Below are 18,349 nucleotides of genomic sequence, written 5' to 3' on the forward strand. Positions count from 1 at the left end.
ACATTTACTTTGTTTCACTCATCTTCACAATGATATACAGAAACAAGAAATATGCGGGAATCTGACATTACAGCATCATATGCTAGAACCCGTACAAAGAATTCCTCGCTATGAACTTCTCCTGAAAGACTACCTTAAAAAACTTCCTGAAGAGTCACCAGATAGGAAGGATGCTGAAAGTAAGTAAAAGTTTCATTCTCATGGTAACTTATTTTAATGACATTCAGAAATGAATAGAGACTGCCCATGAAATGGATCACAATTTTTAAAGCTTTTAAAAAAATGCTTTTTTCCCTTCGTTGCAATTTAATATAAACCTGTCTAATGTCTCAGTATCATTCAGTTCAGATTGTAAGCCTATGGATAGAGCTTTGCGATTGCTTTTCATTTGCAGCTGCCAATGCATTTCTAGTACATGTTCGTGTCATGGTCAAACATCTGCAGTGTTTTATGCTCATGGAGTAAAGACCCTGCCACCAATTAGCTAAACTGGCATGATGTATGGGATTTGCCCTGTGGAGTTCCACAACATTCAGTTTTATTTCCCATGCTGTTCAATATTTGTTTAAAGCCCTTAGAAGAGATCAGTCATAGTTCTGGAGTTAGATGTCATCAGTATATTTGATGACACCCAGCTCTATATTTATTTGTCTGGACCTCCTGACACTCATATAGTTATCCTGAGCTGTTACCTGGTTGCTGTGGTTAAATGGCAAAGGGTGAATAAATTAAAACTGAATCCTGGAGAGATAGAGGTGATGCTACTTAGGAAGGCTGAGGTAATGGAAGGCATCGTGCTTCCCACATTTTATGGGGCTTAGCTCACCCCTGGTGACTCAGTTTATTTATTTATTTATTTTTGTTGTTGTTGCCATTCACTCAAAGGGTCGTGTGGCAACTTACAGCAGTTAAACAGCATAATAATAAATAAATTAAAAACCCACAAAAATCAGATATGTACAAAATATTAAGGTATGTGACTCAGCACCATCTTGATAGCTGAATCAACCTGTTCCTTGACTTTTTTGCCCCGTATACCCCACTTATCAGAATCTTGTTATCTGGGCAATATTAAATGGAACACTCGTATATGCATGCTTGATCCTGACAAACACAGGAATGTTGTTCAGTGGTGCTCTGCTTACAAATGTGGCATTTGTGTGTAGCAGCATTTTTGCTCTCAAATTATATGCATCAAGGACATAAAACTACACTATTAAATGATAACAATCTTAAGAGTATGTAACTGTTGCCGTCTCCTTATTGCAGAATCCCTGGAACTCATTTCAACAGCAGCAAACCATTCAAATGCAGCCATCCGAAAGATGGTGAGTAGAAAACGTGCAACAGAGTCATAATCTGAGCCATTAACTGAGATCCTTATTTGGAGCAATGATTCTCTCATTACCATATAGTGCCTTAATGATAGTTTTCTTGCTGAACTGAAGTTTCAGATATAGATAAAGCTGAAGTATTTACCCACACACACTTCAGCTTTACCAATATCAGAAGGTTATTCTTCTTACCATTAATTATCAAATTATCTGTGTTGTGTTGAAGTTCATCTTTTGCTTTGATTAGTATTTTCTATGTATTCTAAAAATGCCTGTAAGAATTTTAGCAAACTTATAATTGACTGCTATTGTTCTTGCAAGTTGGGTCAGTTCAGACATTTAGTCCAGTGAAGTAGGTCAGAGAGTGTGCTGGTGCATTAAGTAAACAGTTGTCTGCCAGATTTTCATGTCATGCGCCTGCACGCCCTGGCACTGTGGCGCCCATCAGCACCCCTCTGCAAGCCGTCAGCCAACCACCTACCTCCATGGAGGGAGTGATTAGAGCAGCATTTGGGAAGGACTGTGTGTATCACATCTATAATATATTTATACATCTGAATGCAGGCTCACATAGTAACTTATATGCACTACGGTAGCTGGGCATATTTATGAGATGTGACTCCACTCCTTTTCATATGCAGGTACTTAAAGTTAGGTGATATGACTAAATCGGTCTTATAGTAAAGGTATTAGTGCCCCAAAATGTGAGCTGAATATATGTATTATCAAGGAGGCATCTACAAGGGTGTTTTGTTAATAACTTGGAGATATGAATAGAGAAGCTGGCACCAAAAGATGAAATACAGCAATAAAGAACATTTCAGGTAATTTCAATATGTTTTGATTATTAGGCTCTCCAGGGGAGTAAATTCCATTAAAATATAAAACCTGCTTCCAAAACATGTGAACTCAGTTTGTGAATCCTCTTTAATATGGGTCAGCAAAGAGAACCTCAGAAAAACCATCTTTTTGAGGAAGAACTACTATAATCCGTGATATTTGGTTTTCTGAGTTAGATCTAAACAACTAATTCAGAAAATTACATGTATCTGTTAGGACATATCAGGTGGTCTTTTTACCAACAGACAGCATCTGATATCTCTTGAGTCAACAGAAAATGACACTTCAAATATATGCAATGCCTTCAAAGTATTATGTAGAGATTTTCATCAAGAAAGTACCGGTATTTGAAATAGTAAATGACATTTTATCCCCTTAGATAGCAGTATGAAGAAAACCAGTTTTTATCGTAGTATATTAATGTGTTTAATTTTATCTCACTTATTTGTTTGAATTTGACTTATAGATTTATTAACAGTCCCCCTTGCCTCTTCTTAAGGTATTTCTCTAGCTTGGAAGGAAACAATTATATAGGCAGCATATTAAATTAAGTCACTCATTTCTTGGATGCTTTTTATGGGAAATAGTTTTGATTTTTCCCTGTGTCAGCTTGGCTCATAACTACATTTCAGGGCTGATTTTAATTTACCTATTGAGACATCATGAGACTAGTTCTTTTTTCTGTTTCGAAGCTCCATGCATCAACTGATAGTGAAATATTTTTACATGTTATTCCAGAAGACATCTATTTGTATGTAAAACTGAACAGAATTAAGTTTTGTGTTAATAAATATGTTTTTGAGAGGCTGCCTCTGTTTAACATGCAATTCATTGAGCGTCCAGAGTCATTCATTATCAGTGCACAAAATCAAGTTGGTAAAAGAAATCAATAGTGTTTTACAGGGACATTTTATAAGTTTGGTTTTTCGGTCTTTTATTAATGCCTTAGAGAAAGGCTACCTTTACAGATGACACAGTATTTGGGGGAAGCAATTGCAGCATATTTGCAAAAATTCTAGTCAGTGTACTTCTGCAAGTAAAACCAGTTGACAAAGAGAAACTAAAAAGTACTGAGAAAATACCTTAGGTTAGAATGAATTATAAACTAAATTCAAGTCTATGTGAAACTAGTAAATGATTGCATGGCCATTTCAGTTTGCTTTAGTAGAATATCTAAGATTTGCACAATAGTCCTGATACTTTAGCTAAAATTAGTTATAAATAAAATGACATGTTGTAACCACATATTGTCATTCCCATGGATTAAGGGAGGATAGCAAGAAGCTGAATGATTCAGAAGCAAAGGGGCAGTAGAGAACTGAACATGGGTGTTGAGTTTAGTTTATTGTTGTTACGGTCATAGACCAGCACATGTATAAAACACAATCTTAAACCGACTCCTATATAAAATACAGTCAACAATCCACGCTAAAAAAGTTACATAAATCACCATAAAAGTAAAGATTATGTACATCCATAACCAAACATGTACCTAGTTAAAGATAAAAACCTATACAACAAACCTGAGGCTGCAAAATAAATAAATTATGTAAACCTTCACTTCAGTGCATGATTTTACTTTGTGTAAAAAATTATTAGCCGTCCCTCTTTCTTACTAAGTCATTTCTTTTCTTAATTGCCAAGTGACAAAATTTTGCCATGGGTGTTTCATGTACTGATTCTCATACACACCCTTATTAATTCTTATGCACTGTTGTGACATTAAGCTTCATAATTTGTACATAAACTTCAATACAATACTTGTCTCCTGGACCTGCACCATCACCAACTGAATCTAAAGCAAACCATAAAGCAGAGGCACTGCTGATGGGCCTTAGGCTTGTTCCCAGCTGGCAATAGAAAAGAGCAAGAGTCCAGTAGCACCTTTAAAACTAACAAAATTTCTGGTAGGGTATAAACTTCTGTGAGTCACAGCTCACTTCTGATATCTGGTATCAGGTATCTACTGCTACAGACAGACCAACATGGCTACACATCGTGATCTATCCCAGCTGGCAGTTGGCATATAAGGAGGCAATGGGTCTAGCCAGTACCTGCCGGTGTCTCCCAGGCCCACATTGCCTGAATCCAAGCTCTTCCCCTACAGTGCCGCTAGCATTGCTGGGTCTTGGAAAGAGACAGTGGGTGGCATACCAGCTTGAGAAGATACATTTCTTTGAACCGACTCTGTGCCCTCTCATGTAATTGCCAGGTTAAGTTTCATGGAGTTCATTGGAATGAATTCACAGAGCTCAGCTGTTTATAGAGCAACCTCTGCTTATTCAGAACAAAGTATGAACATCAGATCTCCATGAAGTGTAAGGCACTTAGCTTTTATTGCAGTAGCCATGAGGTCTAAAAGTTCATTCTCTCTTCTTTGATTCCCAGGAATAAAGTCACTGCCTATTTTGTTGGAAGGCACACTGCTGAAAGCATTTTATGTTGTTTGAATACATTCTTCAGTAACAAATGCTGTTTGTTTTCATGCACACACCCCTCATATGCAGCTTATAATAGAAAAGGATTAACTGGATTTGTTAATAATAGACAGGGGCTAGCTGGTAGCTGAATTAGTTTTTTTTTAATGTTTGTAGGAAAAAATGCATAAGCTGTTAGAAGTATACGAACGACTCGGAGGAGAAGAGGATATTGTTAATCCAGCCAATGAATTGATTAAAGAAGGGCACATTCAGAAATTATCAGCAAAGAATGGCACAGCTCAAGACAGATATCTATTTCTGGTGAGTCATTTGATTTATTTTAAGTAAGGTGTAGACACATTGGCTTTGATTACACAGCCCAAATAATGCACTTTCAATCCACTTTCACTGCACCTTAACGATCGTTTGCAAGTGGATTTTGCCAGTTCACACAGTAAAATCCACCTTCAAAGTGCATTGAAAGTCGATTAAAAGTGCATTATTTGGGCTGTGTGAAAGTGCCCGTTGTTTTCTAGCTGGTTACAGTTCAAAGTTCTCTTGGGCAAAGTCCTCTGACAAAAACAGGTTCACCTACATTCTTCTGATGAAGCAGCTTTTTCGTGTTCTTCCTGTCACCTTGCTGATCTTTGAAATTGTGTGTATGTGAGTGCGGAGGGTTTAAAGCAAAATTGGTGTTTATGCTACCAAGTAATAAACAAACCCTATGTTAACCAGGTAGTTGCCACTAGTGATCTCAATTATTGTGAGTTGTTATGAACTGTCTAGGCTGAAGATCTGCAGTTGTTTGCCAAAGCTATTTTTTAATTTAAACGTATGCATTTCAAGTGTTCATATCCAGCCTACTAACTCATAGGATTCTTTAAGTGCCTTACAACAATTCTGAAGGTACAGTAAGACCAGAATAGGTATTTATTTTGGGTTCTTTTATCCTGCTTTCTCAGTGTGGACACAGTGCAGCTTTCAATATGACAAAACCCATCAAATAGAACAAGTCTCCCTGACATCTGAAGGGGAGGAGCTACAGATGGTAAAAGCTCCGCCTTCTGTGACAGCGGTCTCTTCCTGAAAGCAGCTTTCCGTTAAGCTTCCAGGGCTAAAGGGGAGGAGCAAAACAAGTGGTAGCCACTCTGCCTTTGATGGAAACAGTCTCTACCCAAGCATGTAACTAGATGTAACCATCTACTATGTTTTCATCCCACCCTTTCTCTGAGGTGCTCAGGGAAGTAGACATGGTTCTCCATTCTTCCAAGTATCCTTGCAATGATCTTATGAGGTAGGTTACGCTGAGAGACAGCAACAGGCTGAAAGCCACCCAGTGAGTTTCACCACTTAGGGGATTGGAACCAGCTTTCTGTACTGGTAATAAAATATACCAACTAAATAATGGCAGCTAAATGAATTAAGGAGAATCAGAAACTTGAATACCACCAAAGGCCAGCTAACTGATGTCTTCTCCTGGTGCCTAAAACTCAGTAATATGGCCTGCAACAGAGAATACCTTTACCTCTGGTAATCATTTACCTAACTTCTGAACTATGTGAGGAACAACATTTTGGAAATCTAAGAGTGCATCTAGCCATTAGTTCCTAACCTTTTGTGTTGTTCTCTGGGTTAGTGTACATACATAGTTCTTTTCTTTTGCAAGGCCACTACTGGCTTAACCAGATTCTCTCTATCCTCATAATTCTAAGTAGAGTACTGGAGAGGTTTCTGCTAGAAAACACTTCCGCGCTGTTTTTCTGATTTGGCTTAGATTGATCATGCACTAGTAGTGTTGTACGGTGTGAATGTTGGTTCCAAATCTTTCTCCACAATCACTTCTCTTTGTGCTGCTTGCTAATATCAAATTTCATTAGCTAGTGTGGTTAAAGAATGATTTTTGAATTGGTTTATCAGTTGTGTACACACTCATGTGAGTCGTGCTGATTGGGAGAGAAAGGCATACAGCAGTTTATGGCCATGAGCAAAAAATATGAACACAATCCTGGCTTAAGTAAATGTAGCCAGAAGATACAACTGAATGATACAATTGTGAAAAAAGACATAACAGCATCTTAGGTATTTGATAAGTGTGGGAACTAAAGAGGAGTAGCCACAGCCAGACATGTCCCTTTGTACCACCATTTTAAGTGTGCATGGAGAGTGATGTAAGGTAAGTACATAAGAACATAAGAAAGGTCATGCTGAATCAGACCAAGGCCCATCAAGTCCAGCAGTCTGTTCACACAGTGGCCAGCCAGGTGCCTCTAGGAAGCCGACAAACAAGTCAACTGCAGCAGCACCATCCTGCCTGTGTTCCAGAGCACCCAATACAATAGGCATGCTCCTCTGATCCTGGAGATAATAGGTATGCATCATGACTGGTACCCATTTTTACTTGTAGCCAAGTAGTATGGCAGTGCAGTTTTTTTTAATGCTTGTGAACTGTTCACTAAACCAAAAGTGCACCTAAACAAGTAAGATTTTTTTTTTTAAAGAGTTAAGGGTGCTTTTAACTAGATGTGGGACATACCCTTAAGGGTATTGGAAGATTGTGGATGACATATCTGCACTACTAAAGGAAGAAAAATGGACATTTTTTCCTCTGCTTTGGCTTCCAAACGGGAGCAGTGTTTGTGGAACAGCTACATGACACTGTGCTCTAAATGGCCTTTTGTTGTGTTTCCCAAGGCTCTGATCTGTTTTGGGAAGAGCACAGTCCAAGTGTGTTATCACACCATCTGGACAGGAAAGAGTGTGTTTCAAGTGTCCCACTCTGTTTTCCTGTTGTCAGACCCTCGTGGCCACCATTTTCACCACTGTGCCATGAAGGGGCTTTTTGTGAGCTTTTTACCAGGTAATTGCTATAGGGGTCTAACGCCTTCAAAAAGCTTTTGATAGTATGGTGGGGAAAATAGTGGCAGTGAGGGCCTGACAGAGGAAAGTTTTTGTATGGAAGTTCCACTGCCCATGTGCACACATTGCTATGTGCTCATGTGTACCTTTGCAGTGGGGTTAAAAGATGATAAAAAGCCCACGTGTACATTCACAATGGTGATAACTCTGAGAATGTTCTCTATGTGGAAGCGGTGAAGATGTGCAGAAGATAAAATGCTAGTGTGTCAGAAAAGCATGTAAAATTATTCTGTATGTGCTGAAATCTAGAGAGAAGTTGCAATTCATGGAAGGGTAAAATATTTTGGTTTTTTTCCCAGTCTCCCTACAAACTGTTTTAGTTTTAGAGAAAGTCTGACCCTGGTAAATTTCCCTCACCATTTGAAAAATAAAAAAGAATAGTACCAGCGACTTTCAACTTCTACCAGACTTGTAGAGCACTTGAAAAAATGAACCATATTGAACTGTTCGGTGTAACTGAATTTTATATTCTTGGTACTTTTATAAGTCATGCTGCTTTGTGGATAAATATTTAATGTATTTTCTGAACACCTCTCATTACTTGGATTTTCTGTCTGTTACAGTTTAACAGCATGGTGTTGTACTGTGTGCCCAAGCTGCGTTTGATAGGCCAGAAATTCAGTGTTCGAGAAAAGATTGATATTGCCGGGTTACAGGTTTGTTACTTGATCTCTTTTCCTTTTTGCTCATGTGCCTTTACTCCATGGATTTGTCAGTATTATCACAGATTATCCCTAGCTGAAAAACAAGCACTCTAAAGTATGTGAACAAGGTAAAACAAAGGTAACCTGGCAAGCAGAATGTACTGTTATTGTAGGCAGAACTGTGGGGAATAGAGGGAGTTTGACATGCCCTGCCAACAGTTTTTAGAAAGAAGAAGAGCTAAATCAAATTAAGCAGTTGCTTCATTGATAATGAAACTCCTTTGATGCCAGTGGGAAGGTACTGAGGGTTAATGCTGATTTAGGAGAGGCAGACCCATATACTTCTCCAGGCACAGGCAAGACATTAAAGTATCATTTAATTTAATTCTTGTTTATTTGAAATATTTGGAGTCTGCCTCTCAACAAAAGTGTCCAAGGAAATTCACATAGAACAATGGAATTAACGACACAGCCCCATATTAAAACCAGCAAAACCAGATTAAAAAAATTAAGAACAAGTTAAGAATATCAGCAGCATTGCATAGAACACAGACAGCAATCAATTAAAATTATAGCGTCAGCAGAAAGCAAACCAGTAAATGGGGACAACTGCTCAGTTAAAAGCTAGCTGAAGTATGAAGACTTGTCCTAATGCAACTGATGGTTCCGGGCACGTGGAAGTGGGGAGGGCATCCCCTGGTCATGAGGCAGCCACTGAAAAATCCCTGTTCCTCAGAGCTGTCTGTCTCATGCCAGAAGGTGGCCATGGAAGGGGCACATGAAAAAAGGGCCTGAAACTATTATTGTGGTTTCTGGGCAGTGTATAGGGGGCTCTTTTACGTACCCGTGCTGTAGGCCATATAGGGCTTTATGGGTCAAAACCAGCACCTCAAATTGGGACTGGAAACAGACAGAAGGACTTTCAGCACTGGTGTAATATGCTGCCTATAGTCCACCCCAGCTAGCAATTTTTGCACTTAATTCTAGACTAAGGCCATTTATGCAGCGTCAATTCTGCTTCTCACTCAAAGCTGATTTTTTTAATCTGACCTTTAAAATGACTATTCACAGTCCTGATGTAAGAGGAGAAAGTCAAACAAAATCTGCCCCCCAACTTGCCTGCTCTTTTTTTCCTCAGTTTGCATAGCCATTAGCAATAGTCGTTTGCATTGCTAAGCCATGGCTGGGATTCTGTATGCTTCCTTCAGTGAATGCTTCGATGTGGGGGCAGAGCAAATACAAAAGGTCGCCTTACAGGGGCTGTTAAGAAATGCGGACCAGGTATGTGCTGGCTTTGCAGTGACGTCTGGAATGACGGTTCAGCGTGAAGAAATTAAAAAAAATTGCGGGGCACTTCAGCCTGGAACGCGCAGCTAATTACCAAGCATAAACGGCCTTAGTGAAGTTTTCTTTCTTTTTTAAAAATGTTTTTATTTGCTTTTAAAGATATGGGGTACAGAAAAGAAAAAGGGAAAAGGGAAGAAAAGGGGATCCACCCTACTCATAACTCCAGAGGGAGAAATAAATGCTATTTACATTTTGTTTACATTCTTAACTTGTACTAGTATACTCTTGCTACAAGACTGTGTGCTAATCCTCATTTTATACTTAAATGCTTGATTTCCTATTAATTACCTTCAATATATTACTTAACATATCAGTGTTACTCAGAGAAAGAGGGATAGACAACTGAAACAGTAAAATCAAATCCATTTTTCGACTTGTTCTTATCTTATAACTATTTTGTTAAATAATACTTATATTTAATTTCCGATATATTCCGTCTTGTTTTTTCCTCTTAGTTCTGTCTTTCTTAATACTAATACTACCGTTGGCAAAAATTTCTAGGGGATTTTTCTCAGTAAACCTTGTTTCTTAGATACTCCTATTTAACATTTTGGGTCATGAATCTATAATATGGTTCCCAGCTGTTTTGGTGCTGTTCAGTTGTCTTACTGTTGATATAATCAGTCAGTTTGGCCATTGTTGCATAGTCGGCCAGTTTTTCCAACCAGTGAAGTTTTCTTAAGTTCCTAAGTATGTTTTCTCAGAAATGTCCCACCATTTTCAGAATGGATTATTTCCAGGTAAGAGAATGTAATATTACACCTTAAAGTACTTTGTACCTGAAATGTCAGTAGAATTGTTGTTTGGCAACTAGCACAAATGTTTTATCCCAGTAACTTAAATGTAGACCCTTAGTTTCTTTTCTCTTTTCAAGTAACCATTCCATTGTTTTTGTGCTGTTATTCATTTAGAAGGTGTGAAGTTTGTGTGGGAGTCATAAAAATGACTGAAATCCATGTTTTAAATTCAAAAATATTAAAATGGTTTTTCAGGTTCAAGAAATTGTCAAACAAAATGTGGCTCATACATTCTCAATAACAGGAAAAAAGAGGTCATTGGAACTGCAAGCAAGGTATAGTTTATTCGGCATATATGAGATTATTTTAAATAAGGGTTGACTCAGCCTTCCATCCTTCCGAGGTCGGTAAAATGAGCACCCAGCTTGCTGGGGGTAAAGGGAAGATGACTGGGGAAGGCAACGGCAAACCACCCCACAAACAAAGTCTGCCTAGAAAACGTCGGGATGTGACGTCTCCCCATGGGTCAGGAATGACCCGGTGCTTGCACAGGGGACCTTTACCTTTTTAACTCATTATAAGCAGTAGATACAAGCATTTGTTGTGCTATATGTGTGTGTGTGTAAAGTGCCGTCAAGTCGCAGCTGTCTTATGGCGACCCCTTGTGGTGTTTTCATGGCAAGAGACTAACAGAGGTGGTTTGCTAGTGCCTTCCTCTGCATAGCAACCCTGGACTTCCTTGGTGGTCTCCCATCCAAATACTAACCAGGGCTGACCCTGCTTAGCTTCTGAGATCTGAGAAGATCAGGCTAGCCTGGGCCATCCAGGTCAGGGCGTTGTGCTATATATTATTATTTTATATCGTTAAGCTAAAAAATAAAAGGGGAATGAAAAAAATATATAGTTGTGCTATATATTATTTTATATTGTTAAGCTAAAAAAAAGGGGAATGAAAAGCTTTGCTTTCAGTTATGCATGACTTTTTTATAAATTGCATGTCAGATTCTAGCAATAATCCATGAATTTCATAATTTATTTTAGAAATCAATGTAACGAGTAGGTGCTAGTTTTCTTATAAGATTGCAAATGTTGAAATTAAAATTGCTGCTAGATATATTGCAGTAAAATGTTTCTGTCTGTTTGGTGATTTGCTGAAGCAAACAAAGCAAATGTATCTCTCTATGTTCTGGCTTTTCAGGACAGAAGAGGAAAAGAAAGAATGGATTCAGGTTAGTATAATTATATTTTACTGGGCGCTTCTGTAATTCAGAAACATATTCAGTTTTCAGAGTTTTCTGTACTAATCAAACTGTATATTAGCAATGTACAGTTGGGCATGAATCAAAACCCAAACCAGAACTACCTGCCATTTTTACATGGCATTTTTAAAGTCTGCAAAAAACACAATATGGGCTTGGGACAATAGCATGGGCGAAGGAGGGATCCTGCCTCCCCTCCCACATCTTTTTCCAGAACCAAAATGGCTGGGGAGGAATAATTTGGCCATCTTTGGAGCTGCAGACGGGCAAATTACACAACCCCAACCATTTCGGCTCTGGAAAATGGTGCAGGAGGAAGGCGGGAGCTCCCCCCCCCCATGCCATTGACCCAGTCTTAATTGGATTCCTGGGTACTTAAAACTTGACCTTCCCTGAAGCTGCTGTGTGGCTGGAGGGAAAATGAGTTGGGTCCAGGGATCCAGACCCAACTTGTCAAAAAACAAACAAATACCATAATGTCTAATTTGGCCCTGTATCCCTTCATTGACAACATAAGATACTGGTTTTATAGACCCACCTAGTGTGAGCCTTGCTTAAAAATTCTTGATATTGTAGAAACAACACTCTTGAGGAATGAATATCTTCTGCCACTGATACTTTTCAAGATTATAAGTCTTTCTTTTGAACTAGCTTTGGTTTAACGTTGTAGACCATTGCTAATTATACACATTTTCTTCTGGTCATAACCTTCCAGGTCTTTCAAGCAACAATTGAAAAACATAAACAGAATAGTGAAACGTTTAGAGCTTTTAATAATTCTTTTTCTCAAGAAGATGAACATCTCCCAGATTCATCAGTAAGTGTTGAATAATCATTATTTTTATGGTTTTTTCAACCTCTGCTGTTGACAAATCCACATTTTCAGTTTTGGTATCAATTGTACTGGTATAAATTGTAGTGGTTAAGAACGGTGGACTCTAATCTGGAGAACCGGGTTTGATTCCCCACTCCTCCACATGTGCAGTGGATTCTAATCTGGTGAACCGGGTTGGTTTCCCCACTCCTACACATGAAGCCTGTCGGGTGACCTTGGGCTAGGCACAGTTCTCTCTGAACTCTCTCAGCCCCACCTACCTCACAAGGTATATGTTGTGGAGAGGGGAAGGGAAGGTGATTGTAAGCTGCTTTGAGACTCCTTAAAGGTAGAGGAAAGCGGGGTATAAAAACCAACTCTTCTTCTTCTCTTCTTTTGCTGATAAATTGGGCAACCAAGCACAGGTATTGGTCACAGTCTCTAATTTGAGAGCCACTGAGAGACAGCTGTGGTGTTGTGTTATACAGAGTTGATTGCCAGTTTTTAAGTATTTTAAATCTTCTGGTGGTCTTATTGGCAGACAAGCTAAGGTTGATGTGATATTGTGTAATACCTTGTATGTCCAGCATTGTCATTTGAACTCAGGGTCAAATCCTCACTTGGTTAAGAAGTTCATTTTATTCTTGGATAAGTTGTTATCTCTTAAGTAGACATATCTTACAGCGTATTTGTTGGGATAAATGCTGGTATGAGATCCTTGGTGGAAGGATGGCAACAATGTAATGATGTGTACAACATACAACGTATCATATGTAAGCTACTTGGAACAAACATATTATGAAGTTATTAGCAAATATTACATGTGTACGATAGCATACATTGTAAGTGAAATGTCTTTCAAAAATCTGATTTACCATTTCTTATCTCTAACAGTTCTACGATATATGCCAGCTTTCTGCAATTACACTGTATTCTGAGCATTAGTTACTGGGAGGGAAGGCGGCATGGTGTAGCCCAATCTTGTCAGTTCTTGGAAGCTATGAATAGTTAGTACTTAGATGGGAGATCACCAAGAAAGGTTCTGCAGAGGAAGGCAATGGAAAACCACCTCTGTTTCTCACTTGTCTCTAAAGCCCCTTGCTGGGGTCGCCATAAGTTGGTTGCAATTTGATGCCTCTTAGGTGCATAGTTAATTGACTGGCACAATCCTAGCAAAGCCACCCCACTATTGTACATCATTGGAGAGCTAGTGAGGGCCAGGACAGGTCTAGAAATTATTATGTTGTACTAACCCAGCAGATGTCAGACCCTTCTGAAAGGCTCCTTTGCCAGTGCAAGGGCTCATATGATCCAGCCATTAAGAAACTGTAGTTATAATCTCAAGAGTGTTGTTAAAATGCTCTCTTCTTGAATTAATATGATTGAGAATTCCTTGCCTTCCTGCTGAAGTGTTTTCTTATGGCTTTCCCCCCACCTAGATAGCAAGCACCAGTTCAGTGGAATCTATGCCAGGGACAGATGGCAGCAGCAGCACATCTGGAGGGGTAAGTAGTTACGAGATTATTGCCTCATTAAAACCAATGTGAAAATGTGTTGTTTTAAAGAGAGAAAGAAATATTGTTGCAGACCATGTCTAGTCATACACTAGTCTATGTAGTGATCGAATTTACAATTTAAAGGCATATATATTAGAGTGTTCAAGAATTGAAAATTTGTGGAAGTATCCTAAAAGTGTGCCACTTCACCAAAACACACACATACAATATCAGATACAGCTATTAATATGAAATATATAAAGGTAAAGGTAAAGGTTCCCTGTGCAAGCACCGGGTCATTCCTGACCCATGGGGTGACGTCACATCCCGACGTTTACTAGGCAGACTTTGTTTACGGGGTGGTTTGCCATTGCCTTCCCCAGCCATCTTCCCTTTACCCCCAGCAAGCTGGGTACTCATTTTACCGACCTCGGAAGGATGGAAGACTGAGTCAACCTTGAGCCGGCTACTTGAAACCAGCTTCCATCGGGACCGAACTCAGGTCATGAGCAGAGCTTGGACTGCAGTACTGCAGCTTACCACTCTGCGCCACTCTGAAATATATAGCTAATCTTTTATATTACCAGAGTACCACTGAGCATATAGGGTTGTCTCTCCTCGCCACTGTTGAACGTTAGCCAGTCCTTGTGTATCCTGAGTGAGGGGAAGGTCTTTCCTCTCTGCCTCTGTATGCATGAGACACAGGTGGGAGTGTGATATTGTCAAGGCACCAGGAAAAGAGCAACTGGCTGTGGAGAAAGGGGAACAAAATCAACATCTTCCCACTATGGGCAGCTTGCTCTTTTCCTGGGTGGTTGCTGTGGTGGTGATGGTTGTACTATGTCTTCTCTATGGCCAGCTGTCCCTTCTCCAGACAGCTGCCTGGGTGCTGGAGACTGTGGAGAATGGTGGGAGATTGCTGGAAAGGATAGACTCTTTATATCTGTCCCTGGCCAACAGCTTAGGGAAGCTTGCAGCTTACCTGCCCTCCAGTTCCTTCAGTGTTTCAGAGTAGCAACCATACGCCTTACCACGCAATAGTCTTACTCACTTTCTTGGAACATGGGATGGGTGCCAAATTGGGAAATGGGCTCACAGGAGCCATAGGTGTCATGTCAGAGAGCCAGATGTGGCTCCCAAACCACTGGATATCACTGTTTTAAGCTGTTCCTCATTCTGTTGGTTTAAATTTGTAGACTGAAATATTACAACATATATTCTCTCTTTGAGTTTTGCCCTGAAACCTTTAGTGAAAGGATAAAAGTTTTAATGTTACTTCCCTTGTGAATGTTAGGTCTGGTGCAGATTATATTGGCTGTATTTCTTTTGAATGCCCTTGGAAAAGAAAGTATTTTAAAGATTTCTATTGGTATATTAAAAGTACAAACAACTGAATAACAATAGAGATGGCTTACATAACCAACCCACATAACTGAAAAAAGGGAAAAAATGTATAAACTTACCAGGACAGATATCTGGATATAGTAATAGATTATAAAAAGGGGGTGGGGGGAGCCTTGAGCATGGGAGAACAATAAGAAAAAATAGTCAAATGGGCAAGAACAACATCAGAGAAATAAGGTAACTGATAAAAATAATAACAATGAATTATTGTTAGCTATTTAAGGCTGTAGGTCTCTAAAAGCCAATGCAAAAAGCAACAATTACTGCTGGGTGTATTCGTACCTGCACATCACTGAGCTTAAGGATAGATGGGAAGATAAGCTTGCTTGTTCTGGTTAGCTATAAACCTTAGCAGTTCTATTGGTTTTCTGACTGGTAGTAGGAAATCACAGTATTTTTTGCTGATGAATTTTTCAGTATCAGCCATGCAAAATAATTCAGAACCGTGCTGACCCACATTTCTTTTGGGGGCATTCAGACCCTTGATACTGATTGACAAAGCAGACAGTGCTTCTGGTTTTAAAATTAATTGGTAGAGGACAAGCCCCTCTCTTTATTTCAGTTCTACCATATCCAGTATTCCTGATAATTAGGGCTGTCGCTTGATTAAAGAAAGGTTGGTCAAGTACGCATATGAATTTTGATCAATTATTTTATCAACTGCTTGAACCTGCATATATTTTCATATGAATGAGAACGACTCTTCTGAAGAACATAGTGGGCTTTCTTTGTTTTTAGAAGATACACTCATATGTTAGATCAGGCACCATCTTGAAAGAGGCATTACTCCTATATCAGTGTGGAGGAATGTGTTTTCCAAGATGGCACCTATGATTCGATAACTACATCTGAGAGGTTTTTTTAAAAAAACTTGCTTCCTGATTAATCCTGGGAACCTTTTTAGCAAATCAACCTCTTTCAAAACAAGCTAGTCGATTATTTTAACTAGATGTTTCAGCCCCATATGGAGTTTAGCCCATGTTGTTCTCACAGTACCATACTAAAGCCGAAAACTGCAGCAGACAACTTGTATCTACTCCAGACGTCCTTACAGGTCATAGTTTTAATAAAACGTATGCGGAGAACTTGAAAAAATAAGCTATGCTGTATGTTACCTGCAGGATCTGCTGCCAGGATGATTTCCTAAGGGACTGTGTTGCTAAAGCTTTTAAAAATCTAAATGTATAGATGTGCCAAGAAAGCTGCACAGAAAGTGTCAACCGTTTTCTCATAAATGGAAATTCCTACAATGCCAAATGTGAATGATTAAATACTTTATCACAGAGTGTTTGGAAGCCATTAATTTAAAGAAAATATAATTAGTTTCTGTGATTGTATGGCCATTTATGCAGGAATATTTCCCTTGTGGTCACCCTGCTAACTGCTTTGGGGGCTTCCTTTTGATTATGAATGTCTTTCCTGACCATCAGAGGTCACCTCGCTGTCCCCGCGTGTTTCCGTGCGTTTTGCCCGTGCTGCATGGGAGCTAGCCTGTGCTGTTTCTCGGCTGTTGATGTGTTTGCAATTTACTAAGACTTGGCTGTGGGTGGTGGTGTGGGAAAGGGGGAGAATTGTGCCAAATGCAATGAGGAACCTTTGCTGAGCGCTTGGGCTACGGCTTCAACAATTGTTAAGATCTTACTTCTAAGAAGCAACTTTTTTTGTAAGCATCCCATGGTGTTTCTATTTATTTAGACATCTAAAATTAAATAAAACAGCAGCTTTTTACATTTTGAATTCATAGAAGCGTTTTTTAAAACCTTCATCTCCATTGTATGACCTCTGTAAAACTTCATTTAAAAAAGTACCCAGTTCTACGCATATCCATTCAATAAATATTGTGTGTGTCTTTAGTTTAGGGTTGCCAGGTCCCTCTTCACTACCGGCGAGAGGTTTTGGGGGCGGAGCCTGAGGAGGGTGGGGTTTGGGGAGGGGAGGGACTTCAATGCCATAGAGTCCAATTGCCAAAGTGGCCATTTTCTCCAGGTTAACTGATCTCTATTGGCTAGAGATCAGTTGTAATAGCAGGAGATCTCCTGCTAGTAGCTGGAGGTTTGCAACCCTATTTTAGTTGCAGCCTCTCTGCTGAAAATAATACTTAAAAAAAAAAACCACAGTAAAAGTATCAAAAGAAACTGAAGTTAAGGTTCATATTTCCACACTCTCGTTTATTTTAACATTTTGGACAAGAGCCCACAAATGGTAGCCATGAACCGTTCCCTCTAAAAACTTGTGTTAAAGTGCGGCCCTTTTTGCTTAAGGCTTATGCAGCTAAACCACTTGGTGGTAGTGTTAATTAGAAAACTGGAAGTTGACTGGCTTCCTCATTCTGTCCAGCCTTCTAAATAAATATTTAACAAATTGACATAAATAGCATTACTTGGAAAAACTATAAACCTTGTTGCTAAAATAGCCAAAATAGGGGGAAATGTAATGATACTAAAATATATTAACACATAACTGCTCAAAATGTTCGTTCAAAAAACAAAACAGTTTCTGTTGCTTTTATATGTGACTATCAGTACTTTTGTTAGAATTGGCCATCTTCAGTATCCTCTGTACAATCTTTACATATTGAGATATACGCATCATGCAAACATTCCCTGAAAAGTAAACTCGAAATTTGAAGCATTACATAGGTAAAATAAACTAAATAGGTTTCTGTGTAATCTCTGAATATATAATATGTAATATAAAAAGTTATATAATTTGTGTTATAACAAGTTGATAATATAACAAGCTGGGGACTCATGAGGGATGAGAGAAAAAAACCCTCTTAACCCTAGTGTTCTTCTATGGGATCCATTTCCCTCCCCTACTCTGTTTTATAATATATTTGAAGTGAGCTGTGACTTACGAAAGCTCATTTTGTTAGTCTTTAAGGTGCTACTGGACTCTTGCTCTTTTCCACTGCTACAGACAGACTAACATGGCTAGCCATCGTGATCTACTCTGTTTTGTTTTAGTGTGTGTGTTTTTAATTTGCTTTAACTGACTCTCAGCTGCCTAAGGCAAACAAGCATGGTAGCTCATCATTTTGCGCCTTTCCCCCTATGCTTTTAAAAATTAATATTTTAATATTTTTCTGCATACCTGGGAACTCCGCCGAAGTACAGAGAAACCTGTTTTCTCTTTCTG

At 39.0% G+C, this 18,349-nt stretch overlaps 1 protein-coding gene across 2 annotated transcripts in view; it reads left to right on the forward strand.

Annotated features, from left to right (window-relative positions):
• FGD3 (FYVE, RhoGEF and PH domain containing 3) overlaps positions 1-18,349 on the forward strand; it is a 122,688-nt gene that overhangs the window by 89,684 nt on the left and 14,655 nt on the right. For both annotated transcript variants that reach the window (XM_056853428.1, XM_056853435.1), the window contains exons 8-15: positions 41-179; positions 1,270-1,328; positions 4,769-4,915; positions 8,074-8,166; positions 10,494-10,573; positions 11,437-11,467; positions 12,213-12,314; positions 13,751-13,816. In XM_056853428.1, coding sequence (XP_056709406.1) covers positions 41-179; positions 1,270-1,328; positions 4,769-4,915; positions 8,074-8,166; positions 10,494-10,573; positions 11,437-11,467; positions 12,213-12,314; positions 13,751-13,816 — 717 coding nt within the window. The remainder of the gene's footprint in view (positions 1-40; positions 180-1,269; positions 1,329-4,768; positions 4,916-8,073; positions 8,167-10,493; positions 10,574-11,436; positions 11,468-12,212; positions 12,315-13,750; positions 13,817-18,349) is intronic.

Source organism: Euleptes europaea, chromosome 1 (genome assembly GCF_029931775.1).
Source record: "Euleptes europaea isolate rEulEur1 chromosome 1, rEulEur1.hap1, whole genome shotgun sequence".
NCBI classification, from domain to species: domain Eukaryota; kingdom Metazoa; phylum Chordata; class Lepidosauria; order Squamata; family Sphaerodactylidae; genus Euleptes; species Euleptes europaea.